The sequence below is a fragment of the Aethalodelphis obliquidens genome, unplaced genomic scaffold (genome assembly GCF_003676395.1).
Source record: "Aethalodelphis obliquidens isolate GAN/ISIS:26980383/991018 unplaced genomic scaffold, ASM367639v1 scaffold25, whole genome shotgun sequence".
Lineage (NCBI taxonomy): Eukaryota > Metazoa > Chordata > Mammalia > Artiodactyla > Delphinidae > Aethalodelphis > Aethalodelphis obliquidens.
The window spans coordinates 30732078-30758566 of record NW_020837969.1 but is presented as its reverse complement, the minus strand read 5'-3'; the positions used below and the strand labels follow the sequence as shown (position 1 = coordinate 30758566).

Here is a 26489-nt window from a genome sequence, read left to right as displayed (position 1 = left end):
AAACATAAGAGCTGCAAAATATATGGAGCTAAAATGAATGCAACTGAAAGAATAAATACACACATACATAATTTAGTTGGAGACTTCAACAACTCTCACAACTGAGAGAAGCACTAGACAACTGGATATTGTTTAGAAGACATGAAAAACACTATCATACTACAATACCTATAAACTACTCAACTGCAGCATGATATACATCTTGTGAGTTTTGTAACATATGTAGCTTAAAGCAAGGTGTTTATGGACTTCAGTGATTGCAAGGTTTGTACCCATGACATGAAGTAGCACAATTTAACACTCTGGGAAAAGTTAAGTCAATCACTCAAGGCTGGGAAAAAGAGAACCCAAAGAGAGCAGATGAAATAATTCCTGGAAATCACACAGAACTGGGAATAATTGCTGGGCACACCAGCCAGAATAGAAACATTCATAATTCATGGGGCTTTGGATAGAGGGACTTAGAAGTCTACTGTCTCCTGATTAGTCTGGAACAAATTCACTCTGTATGAAATGCCTCCTGCTGCCACCTGAGAATATTTGAAAGAATGTCTGGACAGGATCAAACTCTTTCCAAGTAACTTGACTGTGTCCTAGGATAGGAAAAATAACACACACACACGTGCGCGCGCGCACACACACACACACACACACACACGCACATAAATATGCAGCAACCAGCAAGGTATAAGTCAAAGTAGGCAACCAAATAAAATGTATAAAGCAGTAGATATCAGTGAAAAGGGCCAAGTAGGTAGCTCCAAGGACCTACCTGCTGCTCCACAAAAATACTGAAAATATGAGAAAAAAATCGTCAGCTTCAAATTTGTCAGAACTCTAGAAAATAGTAAAAGATTTACAGCAATCAAGTGAATGCTGAAACTAGAAAAAGGCAACTTGAGAATTTATAACTTGTATTTTAAAACACTACTGGAATATTAGGTTAAAATATTTATTAAGTTTTTTTTATAGACAACTTAAAAATAGTAGGAAAGCACTGTGGCATTTTCACTTCCTCTAATCCTGCCCCAATCTCCAGCATGGATTTATTTCTGGGCTCTTCATTCTGTTCCATTTGTCTATATAGCTGTTTTTATACCAGTACTATACTGCTTTGATTACTGCAGCTTTGTAACATATTTTGAAATCAGAAAATGTGATGCCTCCAGCTTTGTTCTTCTTGCTCAAGATTTCTTTGGCTGTCCCAAGTCTTTTGTGATTACACATGAATTTTAGGACTGTTGTTTTCTATTTCTGTAGATAATGCCATTGAGGTTTTGATAAGGATTCACTGAATTTGCAGCTCACTTGGGATAATATGGACATTTTAACAGTATTAATTCTTCCAATCAGTGGATATGGATGTCTTTTCATTTATCTGTGTCTTCTTTAACTTCTTTCGTGTTTTAGAAATTTTCACCTCTCTGGTTAATGTTATTCCTAAGTATTTGATTGTTTTTGATGCTATTGTGAATGGGATTGGTTTATTAATTTCCTTTTTCAGATAGTTCATTGTGTATAAAAACATGACTCTTTTTTTTTTTTTTTTTTTTTGTGGTACGTGGGCCTCTCACCGCTGTGGCCTCTCCCATTGCAGAGCACAGGCTCCGGACGCACAGGCTCAGCGGCCATGGTTCACGGGCCCAGCCGCTCCGCGGCATGTGGGATCTTCCCAGACTGGAGCACGAACCCGTGTCCCCTGCATCAGCAGGCAGACTCTCAACCACTGCGCCACCAGGGAAGCCCAACATGCCTCATTTTTGTATATTGATTTGTTTCTGCAAGTTTACTGAATTTGTTTATTAGTTTTAAGAGTTTTGTTATTGTTGTTTAATATTTAGGACTTTCACACATATGACCATGTCATTTACAAACATAGATAATTTTACTTCTTTTCCAATTTGGATGTCTTTTCTTTTTTTTTTTTTTTTCTTTCTTTCTTTCTCTCTCTCTGTTTTGTTTGTTTGTTGTTGTTGTTTTTGTCTAATTGCTCTGGCTAGGACCTCCAATACCATGTTGAATAGAAGTGGTGAGAGCTGGTATCCCTGCCTTGTACCAGCTCTTAGATGGAAAGCTTTCAGTTTTTCCCCATTAATTATGATGTTCCCTGTGGGCTCTTCATACATGTCCTTCATTGGATCGAAGTAATTTTCTTCTACTTTTGGAAATTTGTTGAGAGGTTTCATCATGAATTGATGTTAAAATCTGTCAAATGCTTTTTCTGATTCTATTGAGATGATCATGTGAATTTTCTCTATAATTTTGTTGTCATGGTGTATCACATTGAATGCTTTGCATATGTTGAACCTATGTTAAACATATGTTGCATCCCAGGAATAAATCCCTCTTGGTCATAGTGTATAATACTTTTAATATGCTGAATTTGGTTGAATTTGGTTTGCTACTATTTTGTTGAGGATTTTTGCATTTATGTTTACCAGGGATATTGGTCGTAGTTTTTTTTTTCCTGTGGCATCTTTGGCTTTGGTGTCACGGTGATGCTGGTCCCATAAAATGGGTTTGGAAGTGTTCCTTCATTTATTTTTGCAAGATTTTCAGAAGAATGATATAAATTCTTCCTTGAATTTTTGACAGAAATATCCAATGAAGCGATCTGGTCCTGGACTTTTCTTTATTAGGAGGTTTTGGATTACTATACTAATTCAACCCCTTATTTGTTATTGGACCGTTCAGTCTTTCTGTTTCTTCTTGATTCAGTGTTGTTAGGTTGTATGTCTCCAGGAGTGTATCCATTTCTTCCAGGTCATCTGATTTGTAGGCATAAAATCATTCCTAATACTCCTTTATTATCCTTTTCATTTATAAGACATCCATTGTAATGCCTCCTCTTTCATTTCTGATTTCATCCATTTGAGTCTTTTTTGTTCCTTAGTTTAGATAAGGGCTTGTCAATTGTGTTTGTCTTTTAAAAAAATCAACTAGCTTTGTCAAAATTTTCTATTGTTTTTCTACCCTCTATTTAATTTATTTCTGCTCTAAGCAAAGTCTTCAGAAAAACAGAAATGGAGAAAATATAACTCATTTTATGTAGTCATTATTACCCTGATATCAAATCCAGAAATAGTCAATATCAGAAAAGATAACTAAAGTTCAATGTAACTCATCAACATAAAGGCAAATTTTCTTAAAATGTTACCAACTCAAAGGCAACAATAAATTAAAAAAAGACAATGCAGGAATGCAAATCAGGTTCAACAACTGAAAATCGGTCAATAATATACTCACCATATTAACAGACTAAAGAATAAAAATCATATATGTCTCAATAAATGTAGAAAAAGGCATTTGACAAAATTTAACATCAATTTCTGGAAGAACAAACAAATAAAAAACACTAAACACGTGGGAATCAAAAGGAGCTTCCATAACCTGATAAAGGACTTCTACCAAAAATCCTATGACTAACATTGTACAAAATGGTGAAAGACGATGCATTTCCTCAAAGATTGGGAAGAAAGCAAGGATTAGGACTCTCACCATTTCTACTCGACAACGTAATGGGGATTCTACCTGGTGGAATAAGTCAAGAAAAAGAAAAAGCATGCATATTGAAATGAAATAAATAAAATTATCTCTATTCTCAGATGAACTAATTATCTACACAGAGAATTCCAGTCTATCAAACAGCTCATATAACTAACTGTCTTTCCCAGCCTACAGAGGGTAGTCACCACAGGAAGCATAGATAAAAGTTGGGTGAGTTTGATGGACATCATAAATATACTCCAATAGCTCTATGTTTATAAGACAATGAATTCCTTTCTTTTCATTACACCAAGTTCACAGCAAATAGATGACCACTGATCACACATGTCAGTCAATCAATAAAATGATTAAAACCAATCCCAAATGTTTGAGCTGGTACCTCAAATCCAAAATCTCAAGTACTTTCACCTATATTAATAAATTTAGTATGAATCAAATATAATTCTGTTCTTCTTTGTTTAGAACCATTAATACCTATTCCTTCAATTGTTCCCCATTTCTTTGGTTTATAAACTGTTGCCTTCCAGGGAAGCCCTCCCAACTTTTATTTTTAATCAGTGAACATAAGGGCTGACGGGAATAGAGCAGGAGTCAGTAAACTATGGTCCAGAGACCAAGTCTGGCTTGTGACCTGTTTTGGTAAAGTCTGCAAGTAAGAATGTTTTTTTAAGTCTTTTAAATAGTTGAAAAAAATCAAAAGAAAAACACTATTTTGTGGCAAATGAAAATTATATGAGACTCAAGTTTTAGTAGTGATACATTAAGCTTTAATGAAACATGGTCTTGCTCATTAATCTGTACCTGTCTACACTGACTCTTGCACAGATCACATGGCCTGCAAAGCTGAAAACATTTACTATCTGGCCCTTTACTTACAGTTTGCTAATCCTTAAGATAGAACTTGAAGTGAATGTATCATTATAAGGCATCCAACTCAAATAATGTCATTAGAGGATCTCTAAGCAAGAGAAGCTAGAAGGCTCACCTCACCAGGCAGATGAGGATCAGCTACTACAAAAAATCCTTAGACAGATTTGGGGTTTTAGAATTATCAGATTCGTCTTGCTTGGTTCATCCAATGTTACCATCCCAAATCTAAAGTCTCACTCCTTTCCAATTAATACCCTAATTATAAAATAACAGATCTGGTGCCACCTTGCATTTTTAATTCTGCAACGTGAACAATTAATTTGGGGTGTGATTCTCAGCTATATTTGCCTAGTAGTTACAAGAAAAAAAGAGATTATTTTAAAGCCACCACAGGATCCAAGAAGAATTTAATAAAAGCAAAAGAGTAACAGGTAACAAACAAATTATTGTTGAAGCAACAGAGGATGATGAGGCGACTCTGAGACTAGAAAAGCAGAATGTTGCTACCAACGCCAAGACTGGTTGGGTGTATGAATGAGGAACTGTCATTAGAATTCATAAACAAGTGCTGATAAGCAGGAGGAAAAAGCACAGAGGGAGGGGATGTTTCACATGACCAGGAAGCAGTGGTTCTGAGGCACTGCTCCAGGCAGGGCCAGAATGTAAAGACACTATGACACTTCCCTTTCTCTCTCCAATCATCCACATTTGCTGAACATACCCAAAAGCCAGAAGCCAAAGAAGCCCAGGGAATATATTGTTCTTATGATGTAATCAGAGCAGGTAATAAGCAGAAAATGGATCTGAGAGCACCTAGTGAGCGACTGATCCACAATATAAATATTAAGAAATATTAGAGGATGTAGAAATAAAAGAAAAAATTTAAATAAGAGAAAAAAAATAGATGATGAGTCAAAATGCTCTCATATATAATTAACCAAGTTCCAGAGAGGAAAGGGAAAGAAAAAGATTAGCAAATAAATAATATTGATATAATAAAATTTCTCAGGTCAGACGTAAATTAGCATCCAGATTGAAAGGGCATCAATATAACAAGCATGTTGGATGATAAAAGATACCTCACAATGATAAAAAGATCTTAAATGTTTCTGCAGAGAAAACAAGCAGACCACATACAAATAAGTGAGACTAAGAATGGTGTTAAATTTCTAAAGAGAAAGTAAAAGGAGAGGACTTTTAAAATTCCAAGGTGCAATTATTTCAAAACCGAAATTAACCAATCTTTTAAAATAGCTACATTTTCTTTCTTTCTTTTTTTTTTTTTTTGCTATATGCGGGCCTCTCACTGCTGTGGCCTGTCCCGCCGCGGAGCACAGGCTCCGGACGCGCAGGCCCAGCGGCCATGGCCCACGGGCCCAGCCACTCCGCGGCTCGTGGGATCTTCCCGGACCGGGCACGAACCCACGTCCCCTGCATCGGCAGGCGGACTCTCAACCACTGCGCCACCAGGGAAGCCCTAAAATAGCTACATTTTCAATGACGCAACTCCCAAACAAGTTACTACCCACCTACTTTTTCAGTAAATTATAGGAGTGTGTATTCTAACCAAAATGAGTAAGCAAGCCAGGAAAGAATACACATATTCCAAAGGATACAAGACAGAAGATTCTTAAACAGCTATGCAAAAAGTCCAACGTAGATTGGTTTTAAAAAAAAAATACATCTACAGAGTTTAAAAAAAAAAAGGAATTTCTGAATCATGTAGGAAAGTGGAGGCAATTTATAACTTAATTAAAGAATTTGGACAAAAACAGTATGATGTAACTACTAATTTGGGAAGAACCAAAAGTTATGCAATAAAGGCGACAATCTCAGTTCATTATTTGCCTCATCAGAGAATTAAACACAATTCTAATAATCTGTATAATTATAGAGGGGAAGAATAGAAGAGGCAGAATGTAGAAATGATGAGCTATTAGGATGTTAAATTCTGACTTCAACATAGGAAGTCAATAGATAATGCCTAAATTTGAATACTCAAGAAATTTAATGGGCATATTATTTAGAAATATAGAGTAAAAGAATGAACAAACTATTCCTACACATACAAACATGAATAACTATCACAGACGTAATTTTGAGCAAATATGTGGCAGACACACACAAGAACACACACTCTATTATATCATTTACAGAAAGCTCAAAGAAAGATCAAATTAACCAGTGATTAAGTGTCAGGATAGTGGTTTTCTTCGGTATGCGTAGAAAGTGAGAGGAAGCATGATTCTTCTGAAGTGTTGATAAGATTTTATTTCTTGATCTCTGGGATGTTTATACCTATGTATTGACTTGGCCAAAATTAATTGTGCTATACACTTATGACTTGTGCAATGTTCTCTATATATGATGTACTTCAATAAAACTTTTATTTGAAAGGAAATAGACATTAAGTTGTATGCCAGGAGGGAGAGGTTGACAAAAAAAGGGGAAAGAGGATTCAAGGAGTATAGATTATGCAAAGGACTGATTTAGTTGTTTTCAGTATGTCTTGTAAAACGATTTTTATTCATAATATGTGCGTTACTTGATAAAAATTTTGAAAGAAAAAATAATAGTAGTAGAGTTATATGTTTCAACATGTATACATCTTTTAACAAGCTATTCAAAATAGTTCTGAAATGATACATAAAGAAAAATGCTGAACAATAATATATAGTTAATGGATACATATATTTGTAACAATAGTGTGAAGTATGCAAAAAATGGCAAGTATGAAATCATGACTTTTGTTATTTCTTGAATTTGAAGGAGACATAACAGGAAGCTTTAACTTTTCTCTAAGGTTTTATGTCCTTAGAAAATCTGATGCAAAGTTAGTAGCTATCATACCTAGCTGGTGAAGGGGTATATTAACGTTTGTACATATTATTTCCCTATGTTTGAAATTTATGATTAAAACAACTTTCTGAGATTAAAATAATGTTGTCCCAACAAAATAATGATAGAGATATAGAGAAAAAAATCAAATTTACTTAACTATGTAAAATAATACTTTTAAAATACAATATAAAGTTAAAAAAAAACAGTAAAGAAGGATACAAGTTACATACCATAGCAATACCTGCATCACAGCTTTTATTGCATATTGTGCCAGGAAATATTGCTCCCACATATTTAGGCTGTTTCCTGTAACTACATCATTATAGTATGGCTTTTTTATTAGCATGGTTACTCAGAACAATTTACTAGCTTACTTATTAAATTAAATCTCCCATAGAATTTAAAATAATTTGTCAAACATACAATTTTTTATCTGAATAATATCTAATATATTATACAAGGTGCTCAAATCACTGAAAACTGTAATTCACTTTAATGCCAGTTTTCTTTCCTAAACTAACTCTTTGACTTGATACAATTTTATTTATCTCAAATTCTCCTCAGTTTCCCTTATTCAGCATTCACTGTTTTGGTCACTAAAAGTTAAAACGAAAGGGATTTTTAATCTGTAGAAAAGAAATCTTGCCTGTTCTAAAGATAAGCATCTTTAAAAATTAAATGTAACCAAAACACTCAAATCTTTCTTTATCAAACAGTAGACATGAAATGTATTCACATAACAAGGTAATGTTAACTGAATAGTGTCAATTTTACATCATTAGTAAGCTGAGGCTTGTATGTATTCTATAGTATACTTGATATCATAAAAGTTCATGAAAGACAGACTTTTTTGCATAGATTATACTCCAAAATATTTTGTCATATAAGTGATTCAGGTTATTTTATTTTTATTATATTTCCAACCACACTATCACCTCAATGGCAACAGCTATGTTTTCTTTAATATTTTCCAAGGGGCCTACAGAAAGCTGAAGAACACAATAAAGGCATTAAATTATAAAATTAATGGAATTATTTATGTATATCTCTTTATTAATATAGAACATTGTGCTTACATAAGTAAGAATGTTACGTCATGGGGCCGTAGGATAAGATAGTCCTGTTTCCATGTCAAAAATCTTTGTAATAAATCATCAGCATCCCCATTAGTAGAAATTTGGTTTTTATCTGACCACAATTCCAAGGAGGATAGTATCACAGTCAATTTGAACTGACTAAACATCTAAAAATAAGATTTACAGTATATTTATTCAAATAACATAAATCATTACATCAAAACAGTACAAAAAAATAAAGAAAAAGTTTACTTGATTACTTTGGATATTAAACCAAATAAAGGGCTTTAAGTCATTAATTTGTCATGATATAATGGAAAGGTTTTCAATGACTTTTTATAAAATTGTAAACGTAAAGAAGTTAAAACTTACTGTGTTGACAAGGCCAATAAGCTGAGTAATTTTTTGCATTACAGCCATCGTTTCTGATCCCATATAATCATGCTGAAAAAGAAATTTTTATGATTCTTTAAAAAATGTGAGTGACAGCAATTTTTTTTTTTATGGCAAATATATCTTGGTGATACCAGGCAAGAAAACCATAGGATCTGTCAGACAATTTAAAGCATACTAACATAAAGATGATAATATTTACAATAAATGAAAACAAACAACAAAAAGAAAAAAATCATACTTGGGCATTCAACATAGATTCTCACTTGTTATATATTTTAAAGACATTGTCAGCAGAAACAATTGAAATCCTCAAGAAGTACTAAAATAACTTCACAGACCCCTCTGTATTATAAAGGGATTTCTTGAGGTAGACATTTTCTATAACACAGAGGGAATCAACCACAGTATTTCCCATTGTATGCTTAGTAATTAAAGAAGAAGCAAATACATGAGCATTAAAAAAATCAAAATGCTCAAATAAATCTTTAAGAAAAAAGACAGAAATTGTAATGATATAAAGTGAAGATTATGTGGAATGAATGATTCAAAAAGGTTTGATAAAGAACAAGATGAAATAGGGTAAAGGAAAAAAGAAAGAATTTTTCCTCTGAAACTCATAAATGCATTTTTTAAAACTAAAGTATAGTCGATTTACAATCTTATATTAGTTTCAGGTGTACAGTATAGTGATTCAATATTTTCATAGATTATATCCCATTCAAAGTTATAAAACACTGCCCCTATTCACTGTGCTGCATTTCAGTCATCAAGTAAATGCTAATAAAAACCACAATATGATCTCAGTATTCATACACCAGAATGGCAGCAATTTAAAAAAGACTAACAATACCAATTACTTGTGAGAATATGGAAGAACAAATTGTTATAGTCACTTTTGAAAACTATCAATATCCTCTAAAAGTAATATACACTAACCCGATGATATAACAATTTCACTCTTGGGTAGATACTCAAAAGATATTATGTCTACCAAATGGACATTCTTCCAAGGAAGACACACAAGTGGCCCACAGGTACACAAAAAAGTATTCAACATTACTAATCCTCAGGGAAATGCAAATCGAATTCACAGTGAGATATCACCTCACACCTGTCAGAATGGCTATCATCAAAAAAAACAAGAGCTAACAAATGCTGGTGAGGATGTCGAGAAAGGGAACGCTTGTGCACTGTTGGTGGGAATGTAAATTGGTACAGCCGCTATGGAAAACAGTATAACGGTTCCTTAAAAAATTAAAAAAGGAACTACCATATGACCTGACAATCCCAATCCTCAGTATACATCCTAAGGAAATGAAATCAGTATCTCATAGAGATATCTGCATTCCCATGTTTACTGAAACATTATTCACAATTGAAACATTATTCACAATAGCCTAGATACGAAAACAACCTAAGTGCCCATCAACAGATGAATGAACAAAGAAAAAGTGGTATATATGTGCAATGGAATATTACTCAGTCATTAAAAAGAAGGACATTCTCCCATTTGCTACCGCATGAGAAACCTGGAAGGCATTATGCTAAGTGAAATAAGCCAGCCAGAGAAAGACAAAAACTGTATGGTATCACTTATATGTAGAATCTAAAAAAAAAAGTCCAATTTCATAGAAACAGAGAAGAGAATTTTGGTTTCCAGAGGCGGAAATGGAGAAATGTAGGTCAAAGGGTACAACCTTTCAGTTATAAGAATAAGTTCTGAGGGTCTAATGTGCAGCACAGTGCCTGGAGTTAAAAATATGGTATTGTATACTTGAAAGTTGAAAGCAGATCTTTAGTCTTCTCACCACATACACACACACACACACACACACACACACACACACACACACACGGAAAAAAGAGTTAACTATGTGAGGTGATGAATGTGTTAATTATCTTGATCTTGGTAATCAATCCACAATGTACATGTAAATCAAATCTTCACATTGTACAATTTAATTATATACAATCATATTTATCAATTATGCCTCAAAAAAGATGGAAAAATATTAACTGAATTGCTCAGATGGTAAATATCTGATACGTTCAAAGAAAACACTGTGACCAGTGAGGCTACAGCTGGTTAAAGAGAGGGCAAGGCAGTTAGGAGGTGTGGCCACAGAGACCCTGGCCTGATCTGGAGACGAGGATGCAGGCAGACAACACTGGGCATCCTAGGCTAGTCTGGGGTTCTAATTGTATCTAAGTCACACTTAGAATTAAATATTTATATTTGAAAATAATTAGAAAATTCCATTACGTCTTTGAAGTTAAGGAAATTTTTAATTATGTTTAAAGAAAGAAGAGAGATAGACATCCTATATAACACAGGGAACTATATTCAATATCCTGTAATAAACCAGAATGGAAAACAATAAGAAAAAAAGAATGTCTATATGTGTATAACTGAGTGGCTTTGCTGTACAGCAGAGATTGGCCCAACATTGTAAATCAACTATACTTCAATAAAAAATAAATAACTAAATAAATAAAATAGAGCTTCCCTGGTGGCGCAGTGGTTAAGAATCCGCCTGCCAATGCAAGGGACACGGGTTCGAGCCCGGGTCCGGGAAGATCCCACATGCCGTGGAGCAACTAAGCCCGTGCGCCACAACTACTGAACCTGAGCTCTAGAGCCTCCGAGCCACAGCTACAGCGTGCCTAGAGTCCGTGCTCCGCAACAAGAGAAGCCACTGCAATGAGAAGCTCACACACAGCAACAAAGACCCAACACAGCCATAAATAAATTAATTAATTAATTTTAAAAAATAAAAAGGGAAATCTCTTTTTTAAAAAAAATTAAATAAATAAGTAAAATAAATAAATAAATAAAAATGTCTGGAGTCTCAAAGGTAAATTACCCCAAATTGGCAATTCCGTGTTTTAATTTTTCTATCAACATTTAGCAAAAAGTGTAGCTACCTTTCCATGATCATTAGAAATATTAATTTAGAAACCTGTAAGACAGCTAACAATATTAAACATTTCCATAAATTGGTTTCATAAAGTTAATAATCAGGAAAGTTTTAACATTTCAGCCGATGTTCTCTAGGTGATAGTAATAAAACATTAAGCTTTAAGAAAGAAAGAAAGAAAGAAAAGAGAGAGTGAGGGAAGGAGGGGAGAGTTTGACTTACCAAAGCTTTATCCACTATAATGTGCATTTCTAGATACTGGGGTAATAGTTCTGAAAGAGTTTTTTCCTGAAAGGAGAATTTATCAAATGTTAACATGTTTTGAACTTGTTAAGCGCAGAGAGTGACACATAAAGGAAGCAAAAAGGATGTATATAAAACCCTCAAGAGGACTTAACAATATAAATTAATTGTAAATCAGAAAATTTACTTGAAAACAGATTCCAGGTTTAAGGGAATCCCAGGGAGCCTGATAGCGTAAGGTGGGAGTCTAGGTACTCACTATTAATACTGCGTAAGAGAAAGTGAACAGCTCTGTAGTTCCAGAGCATAGGCTGCGTGCCCCACTTGATATGAGGTAATAATCCTTGATTGTGCCAAGTCAATCAGCTATGAATCAACAATTTACTACATCGTCATTTAGTACTCTAATGGTAATTTCTACATGAGCTATATTTCTAACACATTGAGATACCATTTCACACACAGATATTCTAAAGAAACCAAAATTTCTTCCTTGACCCAAGTGCATTGGTAACTAAATCGAAGAGTAAGGAGGATACAAAGATTGGGTCTGTCATAAAGTATCTTAGCTTACTATAAATAAACAGGCAAACAAACAAACTGGACTTGACAGTAGAGCCTAGGTTTATATTTCCATAGGGAAGCAAATTATACCTGCATCTTATATATGTATATACTGAGATGCTGACTTTTTTCCTTTGTGTTCAACATTAACTTTAAAGGTATTCTGTATTTTGGTTACCCTTACTGTGCCTGTATAAAAATATAAGTCAATGTTGACAACCATGTCTTCTGCATTGCAGCTTGATTGAGTATAATTATAAATTATGTGTGCACCATAACCAATTTCGAGCATGTTTCTGCACAGTAGGTTTCATATTTTAATAACAGCATTGTTTTTATCCTATTTGCCTTTCCAAATTTATATTCTTATTTTCAAAATAATAAGTAAAAAATGTAACTTTGATACCTATGTTTTAAAACAAACTTATAATACTATTCACCATAATGTCAGGTGTCATTTTCAATAAAATGAACTTCAAAATTCATTTGTTTTTAATAGGTTATCTTTATTTCCTTTTGTAAAACTTTGTGTTCATTTAAAAAAGAAATAAGTATTGAATCATAGAATATTGCCAAAATAGCTCACTATATCTCATGTATCATTCACTCAGTTTCCCCCAGTGGTTACATGTTACAAAACTATAGTATGTTTTCAAAACCAGGATATTGACCTGGTACAGTGTGTATGTGTATATCTCTACATCATATTGTCATGTGTATGTTTATATAACCAGCACTGCAATCAAGATACAAAACTATTTTATCACCACAAAGATTTCCCTTGTTGTACCTGTTTAAAGTCAGATGAGATTATACAGTCAGAGGAAGAGAAAAAAAAAAGAATGGAGAAAAATGAACAGAACCTCTTCTGTTCCTGTAGGGCACTTTCAAGCACACCAACATGCATATAATGGGAGTAACAGAAAGTGAGGGGATAGATAAAAGGGCAGAAAGGATCTTCAAAGAACTAATGGCCAAAAAGTTCCCAAATTTGATGAAAAAAACATTAATTTAAACATCCAAGAAGCTTAATGAACTCCAAGTAGGATAAACTCAAAGGGATCCCCTCAAAGGTATATCATAAGAAAACTGTCATAAGGCAAAGACAGAGGCTCTTGAAAGAATCAACAAAGAAGGGACTCATCATGTACAAGGAATCCTCAATAAGATGAATAATATTTGATTCTTCATCAGAGACCATGGAGTCCAAAAGACAGGGAACTGAAATATTCCAAGTGATGAAAGAAAGAATTCTATATTCAGCCTACAAGTAAATTAAGAGAGTTTAATAATATACAAATGATTAAGTATTCTAGAAAGATATGTCCCAGTAGTACGTAAAGCTATATGTCAAAATATTAAAAGTAATTTTACCAGGGTAGTGGTAACTATTCTTCCTATATTCCTAAATTTTATTCAATAATATGCATTTTTGTTGGAATAAAAATGGAAAACAAGAAATATTACATTATACATCATACAACAATAAGCTTGACACACATTATTGCATATTTCCATGGATTTTAGATGGAATATGGATGTTTCATTTACTGCTGTAGAAAAAAGATACCAAATTTTATATTACTACTCAACAGCTAAGTAGTTCCTTTTCATGATTTTTTTTTTGCGGTACGCAGGCCTCTCACTGTTGTGGCCTCTCCTGTTGCGGAGCACAGGCTCCGGACGCGCAGGCTCAGCGGCCATGGCTCACGGGCCTAGCCGCTCCGCGGCATGTGGGATCCTCCCGGACCGGGGCACGAACCCGTGTCCCCTGCATCGGCAGGCGGACTCTCAACCACTGCGCCACCAGGGAAGCCCCCTTTTCATGATTAACACAATTCTACAGAAGTAATTTTATAGTGCGTCATAACATCCAAATTGTCTCAGTTACCTGTGAGTTTAAATGGACTTTATAGGGCTGGTCTTTCTGCCAAATATTGCTGTAATTTTCTGCTAACATTGGCATATCTGGATTGTCATTTTTCACTTGATAAATTATGTGCTCGAACCTTGCTGAAGATTCCAATGGCTCAATTCCATAGCTGATATTTTCAAACTGAAGAAATCCCCTGAATATTTAGAAAGCAGTGATATAAAAATCCTGCCTATGATCCCATCAGACCTATAATCCAAAGTGTTGTAAGAAATGAGAAACCATAATGAGGTACATGTATTAAACCCACTCTCTTTCCCTGCCTTTTTTCAGCTACCATTAGTAACTGAGTAACCACATCTGCGTCAGTTTTTCTCACGTATTAAAAAACTAAATATACTGAAAAGTATTTTGTATTTTCTGTATAGTAGTCACATTCATTCAAGATGTATTAATTAAGGCCAAGTATTTGCTGGGAACCAAGACATTTGTTGAGAATTCCAAGAATAAAAAGTTCCTATTCTTACAGGGGTTAGAATAAGAGAAAATGGATATATAGAGTGGAGATCTAAAAAGATTAATATGCAGGAAAACCACATTCAGAGAATGTCAGTTTTCTGAGTTGATATGAGTAAATTCTGGAAATCAGGCAACCAAAAGCAAAAGGAAGTTAGGAAGAGATTTTTGCTCTGCTCTGGACCTGTCTTCATCTGATAAACTCACCACCTTCTTCCTCCCACTATCAATGACAAAAATCACTTATCCCTGCCTTTTTACCTCTGAGGTACCTTCTCAATTAGTCATTTTACGTCTGATACCAAGTACACCTACACTGAGAGCATACAATATGTGCTTAGTTAAGCAACTAATTAATATCATTTTCCATAACTGTTCCAGATAACTGATAGATAATACAACAGTAACATCTAGGGAGATGTTCTAAAGGATTTGGGTGGGGGGCTGTTTGTTTTGTTTTACTGCATCTATCTCTTTCTGCTCAATATCTTGAAAATATCACCAGTCAGGATTCCCTTGAATGATTTCATTTCAATTGGCATGACTAAGGTCCATTTATTAATGTTAATATTATTAATAAAAGTAAGGCCATCATGAAGAAAACGTTCAGATTTGAATTCTCCTTAAATATCCCAGATTTGTGTTTTGCGGCCACTAAGTTTCATTTTAAAGTATATCCTAAGTTTTCATGTATAAATAGCCTCTAAAATGCTATTACCTGAGTCCAGAACAGATGCTGAGTGTCACGACTGAATTTGGAAAATCTGCAACGTATCCTTGGTAATGGCAATGCATCTGAAAAACAGTACAGAGTGGCAAATAAATAAATTATTTATGCATAAAAGTGTATTGGCAAACATTATAAATATTCAAAACATTAAAACAGTTGAAAATAATAAGATTGTGTATCATACAGATTTACTAAAATTGATTTTCAAGGAAAATAAGTATTTGACAACTCTCTTTACTTTGTACCGCCTAGGTGCCCATGACTGTTCTCTAGGTCTGGATTCCATCTCTATCATACATGGAATGTGGAATAAAATTGTATGAAACTGCCAACATGGAACAAACATATCCCAGTGGTAATAATATGTCCACTTCAATAAGGAAACGTGTAATAATAAATGTCTAAGACACCTGGGTCTTACCTTAAAATATGAAGACTCAGAATGCAAAGATCCAGTTTCATTATATGTATGAACCAAAAAGTTCTGGGATACGAATGAGCTAGGAAAAACAAAAATAAAAAACTGATTGAATCATGAATTTATTATGAACATAAACATTAAAATAATAAAAATAACAGTGAAATATATGATTCATATAATAATATTCCTTAACTAGAGTAATTTTAGCATGCCATAACAGTGTAAATTCATAGAACTATTGACTCAGAGAGTTTAGGATTTCTTAACACTGGAATAGACTTTGAATCCTCCATATCAGATATTCGTGTGTGTGCCTGCCTGTGTCTCCATTCAACAAGATTTACTGAGTGTCAATGATCTGACAGATCCTCTTCGAGGCACTGGGATACAGCAGTAAACAAAAGAGAAAACCATGGGTCTTCACGGCAGTGAGAGACACATACGTTAGTACATTAGGTGATGATAAATAAGGCCCAGGGTGGCAGGAGGTTGGTTGCAAATGTAGACAGGATGGCATGGAAAGGCTCACTGAACTGATAAGTAAAGACCTGAAAACAAGCCACTTGGATTTGCACAGAAATGTTATTCCGGACAAAGCAAGGAGAAAATGCAAAGACCCTGAGGCAGAGATATGTTTTGTGTTTATAAAGAACGTCTGGGGGCAGTGCCTGTGGTGAAGCGTGGAGTGAAGACAAGAGCCCACGTAAGAGATGGTGTCACCGAGATGAGAAGCCACTGGAAGAGTCTGAGCAGATTGAGGATGGGTCAGACCAGCATTTTAATAGAATCAGACTGAATGCTGTGTTGAGAACCATCTGTAGGACAAATAAGCAGAAACAGAGTGATCAGCTAGGTTATTACAGTCATCCAGGCAAGACATGACGGTGGCTTGAGCTAGGATTGCAGCAGCGGTGGAGGTCCCATTCTGGATGCATTTTGAAGGCAGATCACATGGGATTTAATAATCCATTGGATGTGGGGGGGAAACAAAAGAAAAAAAAGATGTCAGGAATGACCCTAACATTTTTGTTCTGAGAAACTGGAAGAGTAGAGGTGCAATTTACTGAGATAATTGTGGGAAAGACAAATTTTGGAAAAGGATCAGGAGTACATTTTAGACACATTAAATATGAGAATTCTCATAACCTCTTGGTTATCAAATAAGTAGTCAAATAAATGAATATGGAGAGGAAAAAAGTAGAGATACAAGTTTGGGAGTAATCAATACATAAATGGTATTAAATCCATAGGAGTAGATGAAATAACTGGGTGATTGAGTATAGCTAGGGGAAAAAACAAACAAATAAGTTTTAAGAATAGCACCATGGAATGGAGAACAGTATGGAGGTTCCTTAAAAAACTACAAATAGAACTACCATATGACCCAGCAATCCCACTACTGGGCATATACCCTGAGAAAACCAAAATTCAAAAAGAGTCATGTACCAAAATGTTCATTGCAGCTCTATTTACAATAGCCCGGAGATGCAAACAACCTAAGTGCCCATCATCGGATGAATGGATAAAGAAGATGTGGCACATATATACAATGGAATATTACTCAGCCATAAAAAGAAACGAAATTGAGCTATTTGTAATGAGGTGGATAGACCTAGAGTCTGTCATACAGAGTGAAGTAAGTCAGAAAGAAAAAGACAAATACCGTATGCTAACACATATATATGGAATTTAAGAAAAAAAAAATGTCATGAAGAACCTAGGGGTAAGGCAGGAATAAAGATGCAGACCTACTAGAGAACGGACTTGAGGTTATGGGGAGGGGGAAGGGTGAGCTGTGACAGGGCGAGAGAGAGTCATGGACATATACACACTAACAAACGTAGTAAGGTAGATAGCTAGTGGGAAGCAGCCGCATGGCACAGGGATATTGGCTCGGTGCTTTGTGACAGCCTGGAGGGGTGGGATAGGGAGGGTGGGAGGGAGGGAGACGCAAGAGGGAAGACATATGGGAACATATGTATACGTATAACTGATTCACTTTGTTATAAAGCAGAAACTGACACACCATTGTAAAGCAATTATACCCCAATAAAGATGTTAAAAAAAAAAAAAAAAAAGAATAGCACCATGGAGAACTCTAAGACTGAAGAGATGAGGAGGAATCTAGAAAACAAACAAACAAAACAAAATCTGAGAAAGAGTCAGCACAGTGTAAGAGTTAAACACGGGAGTCTGCGGTACCCTGGAAGCCAAATGAAGAAACTATTATATGGAGGAGACACTGCTCAGCTATACAAAATGCGGCCGATTGGTCAAGAAAAATGAAGAGTAAAAAATAACTGGCATTTAGAAACATGAGGATCTTGGATGATCTTATCAAAAAACACTTTTAATGGAATGGTAGCGACATTAAAGACCAACATGAGTTTAACGATCATGAATTACAAGAGGATAGTCATGAGTTAAGTGAGAACAATTTTCTCCAGGTTTGTTCAACTACAAAGATGCAGGCAGACAAAATGCAGTTGTGATAAATATATATTTTCAAAGATGAAGGCAGAGAAGAGGCTGTTTGAGTCCATTTATATAAAATGTTGAGAAAACACAAATTAAGAGACAGGAAATAGATTGCTTGTTGCCTGGAGTAGTGGCTGATGACAGGGATTAAATATGAAATGGCACAATGGGTCTTAGGTGGGGAATTAAATGTTCTAAAACTGATTTATGGTTGATAATTGTAATACTATATTAAAATCACTGAATTATACATTGCAGAGTTTTATGATTTTATATATATATAATTTACCAAATAAAGTTGTTAAAAATAAATACATATATAATTAATACCTCCATACAAAGTATGCCGCTAGTTAAATTTTCCACCAACAACCACATGATATGTACACTTGTTTGATTCCACATCGGATATACTTGATACACAGATTGCAGTTCTTGGGTTCAATGGCTTTATACTCTTATTCATATGTAACTTATTTCTTAATTTGAAAATAACAAGCTGGAATGTACAAATGCAAAGCTCTCATAGACTTCATATTCAAGACGTAATGAATCCTAAACTGAAAAATTGACCAATTAAACAGCCTACATTTCACTGCATTCTTGAATTTAAATAGTGTACAAAAATATTTTTTAAAAAGTAAATTCTCAGCTTTAAGGGAAAATCATATCTTACTGTTTCCTGAGATGCAGAGTGTATGGTTTTTTATCAATTGTAATGATATAAGTCACCTAAAATAAAGCAAATAAAGACGATTTAGTAAATCATAAATATATAAAGTAAAAGAGTATTTTTCACTCAAGTCAAAAAAGACTCACCCAATCCATTTTATAAAAGAATATATTCTTCAGAATTTATTGTTCTAAATAGTAAAAATTAAAAATTTTTCTAATAAATTCAGGGTGAGGGTGATAAAGTTACTGTAAGGATGGCTTTTGAAAAAAATAAATGAAAACTATATTTTGAAAAAAATATAATTTTACCATTTATTAATACTAGATTTTAATTGTTTATATTTAGAAAAAACATATTCACCCTTAGCCAAAATGAATGAGGAATGGCTGTAGGCTTACATTCTACACCGAATATAATGAAACAATAGCAAGTTTATAAATACATATATACATACTAACAAACACTAGAGCCACTTTGCAATGCTTCACATATAAACTGGGAGGAAAACAGACCTGAAAGAATGAAGCTAGCGAGGAACGCTGCAGCTCCAGGACTACGAGCTCTGATACTACAGGGACTAAGTTATAATGGTCCTCATTACCTTGACATGATGGCATCCAGGAACAGGAAGTGTACACAGTAAAGCAGGTTGCTTTTATAAGATCATCAGGAGGGTGAGAAAGTGTCTAGCTAAATTGAATTTTATATAGTAGAACAACATAGGCTTGAAATCCACCCTTTACCATTTAACACAATGTGATCAACAGAGGTACGTCCATCCACTTGGCCATATCCTATTGGTTGGAACGAAGTCACAGGTCTTTCCCACACTCATAGTGAGACAGGCTGGGACCTGGGACCCTTTGCTGCAGTGCAAAGGATACACCTGGATATCCTGTATCCTGGATACACCTCTCCTGGTGCAACAAATACAAAGAAACTGTATGGGACTAAAAATAACTGCATGCCAGATGTAGAGAATGGACTTGAGGACATGGGGAGGGGGAAGGGTAAGTTGGGACCAAATGAGAGAGTGGCATGGACATATATACACTACCAAATGTAAAATAGATAGCTAGTGGGAAGCAGCTGCATAGCACAGGTAGATCAACTCAGTGCTCTGTGACCACCTAGAGGGATGGGATAGGGAGGGTAGGAGGGAGACGCAAGAGGGAGGGGATATGGAGATATATGTATATGTATAGCTGATTCACTTTGTTATACAGCAGAAACTAACACACCACTGTAAAGCAATTATACTCCAATGAAGATGTTAAAAAAAAAAAAACTGCGTGTATGCCTTAGTTGGGGCAAATTTCAGCTGCCACTTTTGAAGAGCCTGGAGCAAAAACAGGGTGTTGGGAGCAAAAGGGCGGTACTGAGCATGCACCCTGCACACACCACCACCTAAGGGGTGGGCAAAACACCTAAGCCCCCCCTCTGGCCTGACCCATGGACACACCCCTACCCTCGCCCCATATAAGGAACAAGCCTGCCCTACCTCCTGGAGTGAGCAAGAAAGGGGACCTGTTTGTTCTCCCTCCTCTGCTGCAGCAGGGGCCCCAGTAAAGCCTTACCTGAATTTCTTGTCTGGCCTCTGATCAATTTCTATTGATTGCGGAAGGCCAAGAGCCCTGGTCGGTAACAATAGGTGGAGCTTATTCAACCATGAACACCAGATGGTAAGAATCACTTGGGTAAATTAGGGTCTGTCCAACACCACGGGCAAAGAACAACTGGGGAGCTGAGGAATAAAACCCACAGCTCACATGGTGCTGGGAGATATTCAAGGTCTGATCAACCAGAGGAGAAGAATGTCACTGAACACTCATGCCATCCACTAGAGATCACAGAAGGGTCAAATTTTAGTGTTAAGGAGAAACTAATCTTAGAGTAAGGGCCACTCTAAACATTCATCCTAAAGATATGACAAGGCAGCATGAAATTGTCTATCTGATTCATAAGTAACTTAATTGCCTGCCAAAACAAAGTATAGCACATTTCAAAGGAAAACCACAAAATCAAGCAATCAACCAAATAAAATTAGCAAGGTTAATCCAATCAAAAACAATTATACACAGGGATATGAAATCAGTCTGATGGCAGGATACGAGCTTCCTGCCTTATCCTCCCACAGATACACCAAACATACACCTCACATGGATTGATGCCCTGTGAGAGAAATCCAGAAAGTAGCACAGTGACTCCTCAACACTGGGTGACTGAGAAAGTATCCACTGTGAAAATGGGTAGGAAAGGCTGATACACACACTCACCACAAAACCCACCCCTGGCAAAGTGCTTACAATCAGTAGGGAACCCCGAACTCTCAGTATGCCCCTCAGAACCAAAAGGTTTGGACCAGGCATCCAGCAGCACAACTTTTAAGGCTGCCACCCGAGGGACTGGCTTCCAAATAACTTAGTTCAGAGAGCCACTGGGACTTGACATCCCTAATTCCTCAGACCCCCATTAAACAGAGGCAGTTTTTAAATGTGTGCATGAGCACTTCCCATAGTTTCCCCCCACCCCGCCCCGGGGTGCATCATAGAGGGAGCAGACAAAAAGCACCCAGCTCCTATTTTCTCCCTGGAAGGAGTTTGACTGCACACTTTTCCAGCTGCAGCTCGAGGGTCCAGCTTCTAATCAGACTACATGTGGGTGCTGATAGGGATCCTCCCAGTAGCCTGAAAGGGCCGATGGGCATTTCCCTTGACGACTCCCCCAGGCTCAATCCAACAATAAAACCAAGTCTCCAGTTTCTTCCTGACAGGACCTTGTCTACACATCTAGAATCTCAACTTTTTTTTTAATTGAAGTATACTGATGTACAATATTATATGTTACAGGTACAATATAGTGATTCATAATTTTTAAAGGCTGTACTCCATTTCTACTTATTATAACATATTGGCTATAGAACCTCAACTTTTAACGCTGCCACCTGAAGGTTTGGATCCCATACCACCTAGCTCTGAGATCTGACGGGGCTCAGCATTCACAGACTCCCCAGATTCATCTTAAGAGAAGATTTTTATACAGAAGTGCAAGCACTTCCAAGGACCATCTCCCTGGGCTTAGGGCAGAGGGAACAGGAAAAAACACAAGGGTCCCAACTTCTCTGTGGAAAGGGTTTGAGTGCATACTTCCTCAGCTGCTGCTTGAGGGTTGAGCTTCTAAATAGCTTGCACCAGGGAGCTGACAGGGTACATAAATAGTAGTCATCTGGGGACTTGAACAGATGTGAGGGAATTCCCTGTGCTTTCTCTCTCTGACTCATCCCAACTATAAAGCTAATTCTCCAGCTTCTCCCTCAATGAAATTTGTCCACACATCTAGTGCCCCACCTTACACAGCTGCCACTAGAGGAACTGGCTACGAAGTCACCTAGTAATAGGAGCTCTCCTGGAGCAGAGAGAACAAAAGAGGTGAAAGAAGTAACATTATCTCTGCAGATGACATGATCTCATGTATAGAAAACTCTAAAGACTACGTCAAAAAGCTATCAGAATTAATAAATGAATTCAGTAAAGTTTTAAGACACAAGATCAAAATACAAAAATCAGTTGTGTTTCTATATACTGACAATGAACTACCAGAAAGAAAATTAAGGAAACAATACCATTTACAATAACATCAAAAGACAAAACATTTAAGAACACATTTAGCCAAGAAGGTGAAAAACGTATACAGTAAAAACTAAAAAACAATCATGAATAAAATTAGAGAAGACACAGATAAATATATATTCCGTGTTTATGGATTGAAAGGATTAATATTGTAAAATTTTCCATACTACCCGAAGTGATCTACAGATTCAGTGCAATCCCTATCAAAATGCCAATGTCATTTTCCACAGAAATAGAGAAAACAATCCTAAAATGTATATGGAACCACAAAAGAACCTTAATAGCTTAAACAATCTTGAAAAAGAAGAGCAAAGCCAGAGACATCACACCTTGTGATTTCAAACAATATTACAAGGCTGTAGTAATCAAACAGTATCTTACCAACATAAAAACAGACACGTAGATGAATGCACCATAACAACATAACTTTATACCTAAAGCAACTAGAAAAAGAAGAACAGAAACCCAAAATCAGTAGAAGGAAATAAATCATAAAGATCAGAGCAGAAATAAATGAAATAGAGACAAAAAAAAAACAATAGAAAGATCAATGAAACTAAAACTTGTTCTTTGAAAAGATAAGCAAAACTGATAAACATTTAGACAGACTCATCAAGAAAAAAGGGGAGAGGGCCCAAATCAATAAAATCAGAAATGAAAAAGGAGTTGTAACTGACACTACAGAAATACAAAGGACCATGAGAGTATTACAAACAACTATAAGCCAACAAAATGGACAACCTAGAAGAAATGGACAAATTCTTTGAAAGGTACAATCTCCCAAGACTGAACCAGGAAGAAATAGAAAATATGAACAGACCATTTACCAGTAGTGAACTCTACAGAGATTTCAAAACACTTCACGTCCTGCATCATTGTGATAACTGAAGTAAACAACTTGAAGCTTAAAGTGATCATGCAATGACAATATACATACAAACAGAAGTAAATCAGAAAAAAAAGAAAAGAAACTTTTATGCAAACAGTTTTTCAACAGAAAGTAGTTTATTTATAATGGAATCAGAGTCATAAATTAAAGTTTGGATTCCATGTCCTAAACTTATAACTTTGACTCCCTCAACTGAACATTTGTAATCCTCTTTCTCATATATATAAGAAAATATATGTAATATTTCAAAAGGTTAATGTGAGAATTAAATGAGACTAGTATATGAAAATACTTCTCTAAAGGAAATTATTTTATTGTGATTTTCAAGTACAATTTCACATTTAATTTTTATTACAGTGATTCAGCAGAAGAGAATCATGATAGGTTCCAATACTGTATGTCAAAATAGAGTTAATGGAGTCTTAATTTTTTTACTTACTCTTATTTCAAAAATTGTTCCTTCAAACTGAAAAATTTTCCCAGGGTTTCTATATATTGACCACACCACTTTAACCACATGAAAATCTAAACCCCTTTATTGTGACTTCTAGTTTTTAATCTAAAACATTATAATTATGCCAATTTGAAGTATATTAATCAAGAAAATATTCAAGATGGAGTGTCTTCAATTTAATCAGTTTTTAATAGCAGGTACGCATTTTTCAACTTTTTTTTCCAGTTAATATTTATTTACTGACAATGTTTTCATCATAATCAGGCAAATGTGACATTTTTATTTTTCCTTTTCTTTTTTTTCTTTGGCATTACTTCTAATAAGTCTGATGCTTCTGGGTCAAAACTTGCAGGTCTAAACCTTGCTCAAGACCATTTTCTCTGTCACTTTAACAGTGGCCATTAATAATTTTTTTCATAAATTTCATTGTCATGCTTATTTAATATTGATTTTTTTCTACGAGTATGATTCCTGAAAAGTGTTTACTATTTCTTGAAAATTGTGACCAAATAGGTCAGAAGAGCCTGAGAGATGAAGAGAAGGGCACAAGAGTTAGCAATGAAAATGTTGCTTTGCAAGTGAATACAAATCAGTAGGATCTGATTCAATTCAAAGGTAAAGAAAAATCGTCTTAAACTTTTAAATTATAAAACTAATATCCTTGATCATTCACCTGCTTCTCTGAATCTTCACTCTCATTCGACCTCATCTTCTGTGGAACTGTGACATACAGGAATATTCCCTCAGAATCTGTAGTAAGAAAATGGGATTTTTTGCAACAGTGCTCTCAGTCAAGCTTGGGTTCTTAAGTTTGAGTCCATGGTGGGGTCCACAATTGTAAGTCAATTTATCTACATGTGTTTACCCTCCTTCTTGGTCCACAGATTTCAATAGATTTTCAATGGCACACTGAAAATGGCTAAGATACAAACAAGTGAACAGAAATTAGCCATTGCAGTTCTATAGGACCATCCTGTTCGTTTCCATAACCGCATTGGGACCTGTTTCTCTCGGGTCTCTGAGGAATACATCCAGGGCAGTGCTGAACCTCGTATATCCTCTGACCACAGAGTGGGTGACCCAGAAGGACCCTCAGCTGCTGAGACACTGGACCCTTGAGGCAGAGAGTGGACTCCTTGGCTAACATCTTCCTTCCCCTACCCTGTTCAGGGGTGGGTGGCGTAGGGGTGGGGTGTGGGAGGAAAGCACCGGCAGGGAATCCGGGAAAGGGGCGGTAGGGGTCCCAGAGCTACAGGAATTGCTCCCCAGAAAGAGCCCAGCCCTGCTCAGAAGCCAAAGGAGGGAGAAGGAAGTCGAGGCTCCGCGGTCTTACCCTGGAGGGCGTGTAGCCCTCCAAGCTCAGCAAGCAGGGCAACGAGGAGGAACATCGCTGGGCGGGGCGCTGGAAGCACGGCCAAGGTCAGAGACCGTTGGGCAGCCGTGAGGCTCGCGGGCAGCAGCAGTCAGGGGTTCAGCGCGCTAGGCCCCCGGGCCCTGGGGGTGAGGACCAGGGCCTCGCAGTCGCTTTCAGCTGTGCTGGCTCATCCTTGGGCATCCTGAGTGACTGGGCACTCGAGGCTGGGAGAAGAAACAGCAGACAAAAGCCTAAGGGTCTGCGCACAACTAGTTTGTGGTGACTAAGTGTACGTCTTTTTTTTTTTTTTTTTTTTTTTACATCTCTATTGGAGTATAATTGCTTTACAGTGGTGTGTTAGTTTCTGCTTTATAACAAAGTGAATCAGTTATACATATGATCCCATATTTTAAATGCTTCAGTAGGGATAAAGGGGCAAATAAGCATTATTTGCTTTTCTGGGGAAGTTTCTGGTAATTTCCTTTCTCCATGTTATAGTTTTCTGACAACGTTTATTTACTGTGGTGGAAGAGAAAGAGGAAAATAGGTATATTTACTATTTTTTACAAGAAATTTTCTAGTTAAATTGTGTTACTGCTGACTTAATACAATCTTTGCAAACAAAAATAAAGAATATTGAACTTGATCCTGGATAAGGAAATAAAAAGCACAATTCTTCAACTGTGTGCCTATTCTTACAATGTTAGATTATAATCTGTTGAGGAAAGGGAAAGAAAACTTTGAAACGTACCCTAAGTGTGTCTTGTTAACAGTTACTGTTAGAACCGTAAAAAGGAAGCATTAGAAATGGGGAGGCCAGCAAGACAAACTCAGAGGGGAAAAGTGACACCACTGCAGAAGACAGAACATGTAATTGTCTTTGAATTTTCTGACAAATATCTTAAGCTACTCACGCTCAAAACCTAACTCAACTTCTGCCTGCCACTCACCCACACCTTCCTTTATCCCAGTACACTCCACAGCAAGGATGTGTTACACCAATAGTTGCAAAAATAAACTCTGCTCAGGTCTAAAACTTGGACCTGCTAGGTGG

General features: G+C 36.0%; 1 protein-coding gene across 1 annotated transcript in view; it reads right to left on the bottom strand.

The window, feature by feature from the left end:
- LOC113628893 (disintegrin and metalloproteinase domain-containing protein 18-like) overlaps positions 1-26452 on the bottom strand; it is a 78910-nt gene extending 52458 nt beyond the window's left edge. The window contains exons 1-10 of the mRNA XM_027122890.1: positions 25415-26452; positions 24755-24831; positions 19110-19165; positions 15956-16034; positions 15523-15599; positions 14307-14484; positions 11831-11896; positions 8667-8738; positions 8295-8461; positions 7449-7530 (exon numbers count right to left, since the gene is read on the bottom strand). Coding sequence (XP_026978691.1) covers positions 7449-7530; positions 8295-8461; positions 8667-8738; positions 11831-11896; positions 14307-14484; positions 15523-15599; positions 15956-16034; positions 19110-19165; positions 24755-24831; positions 25415-25469 — 909 coding nt within the window. The 5' untranslated portion in view covers positions 25470-26452. The remainder of the gene's footprint in view (positions 1-7448; positions 7531-8294; positions 8462-8666; positions 8739-11830; positions 11897-14306; positions 14485-15522; positions 15600-15955; positions 16035-19109; positions 19166-24754; positions 24832-25414) is intronic.
- Positions 26453-26489: the final 37 nt, after the last annotated feature.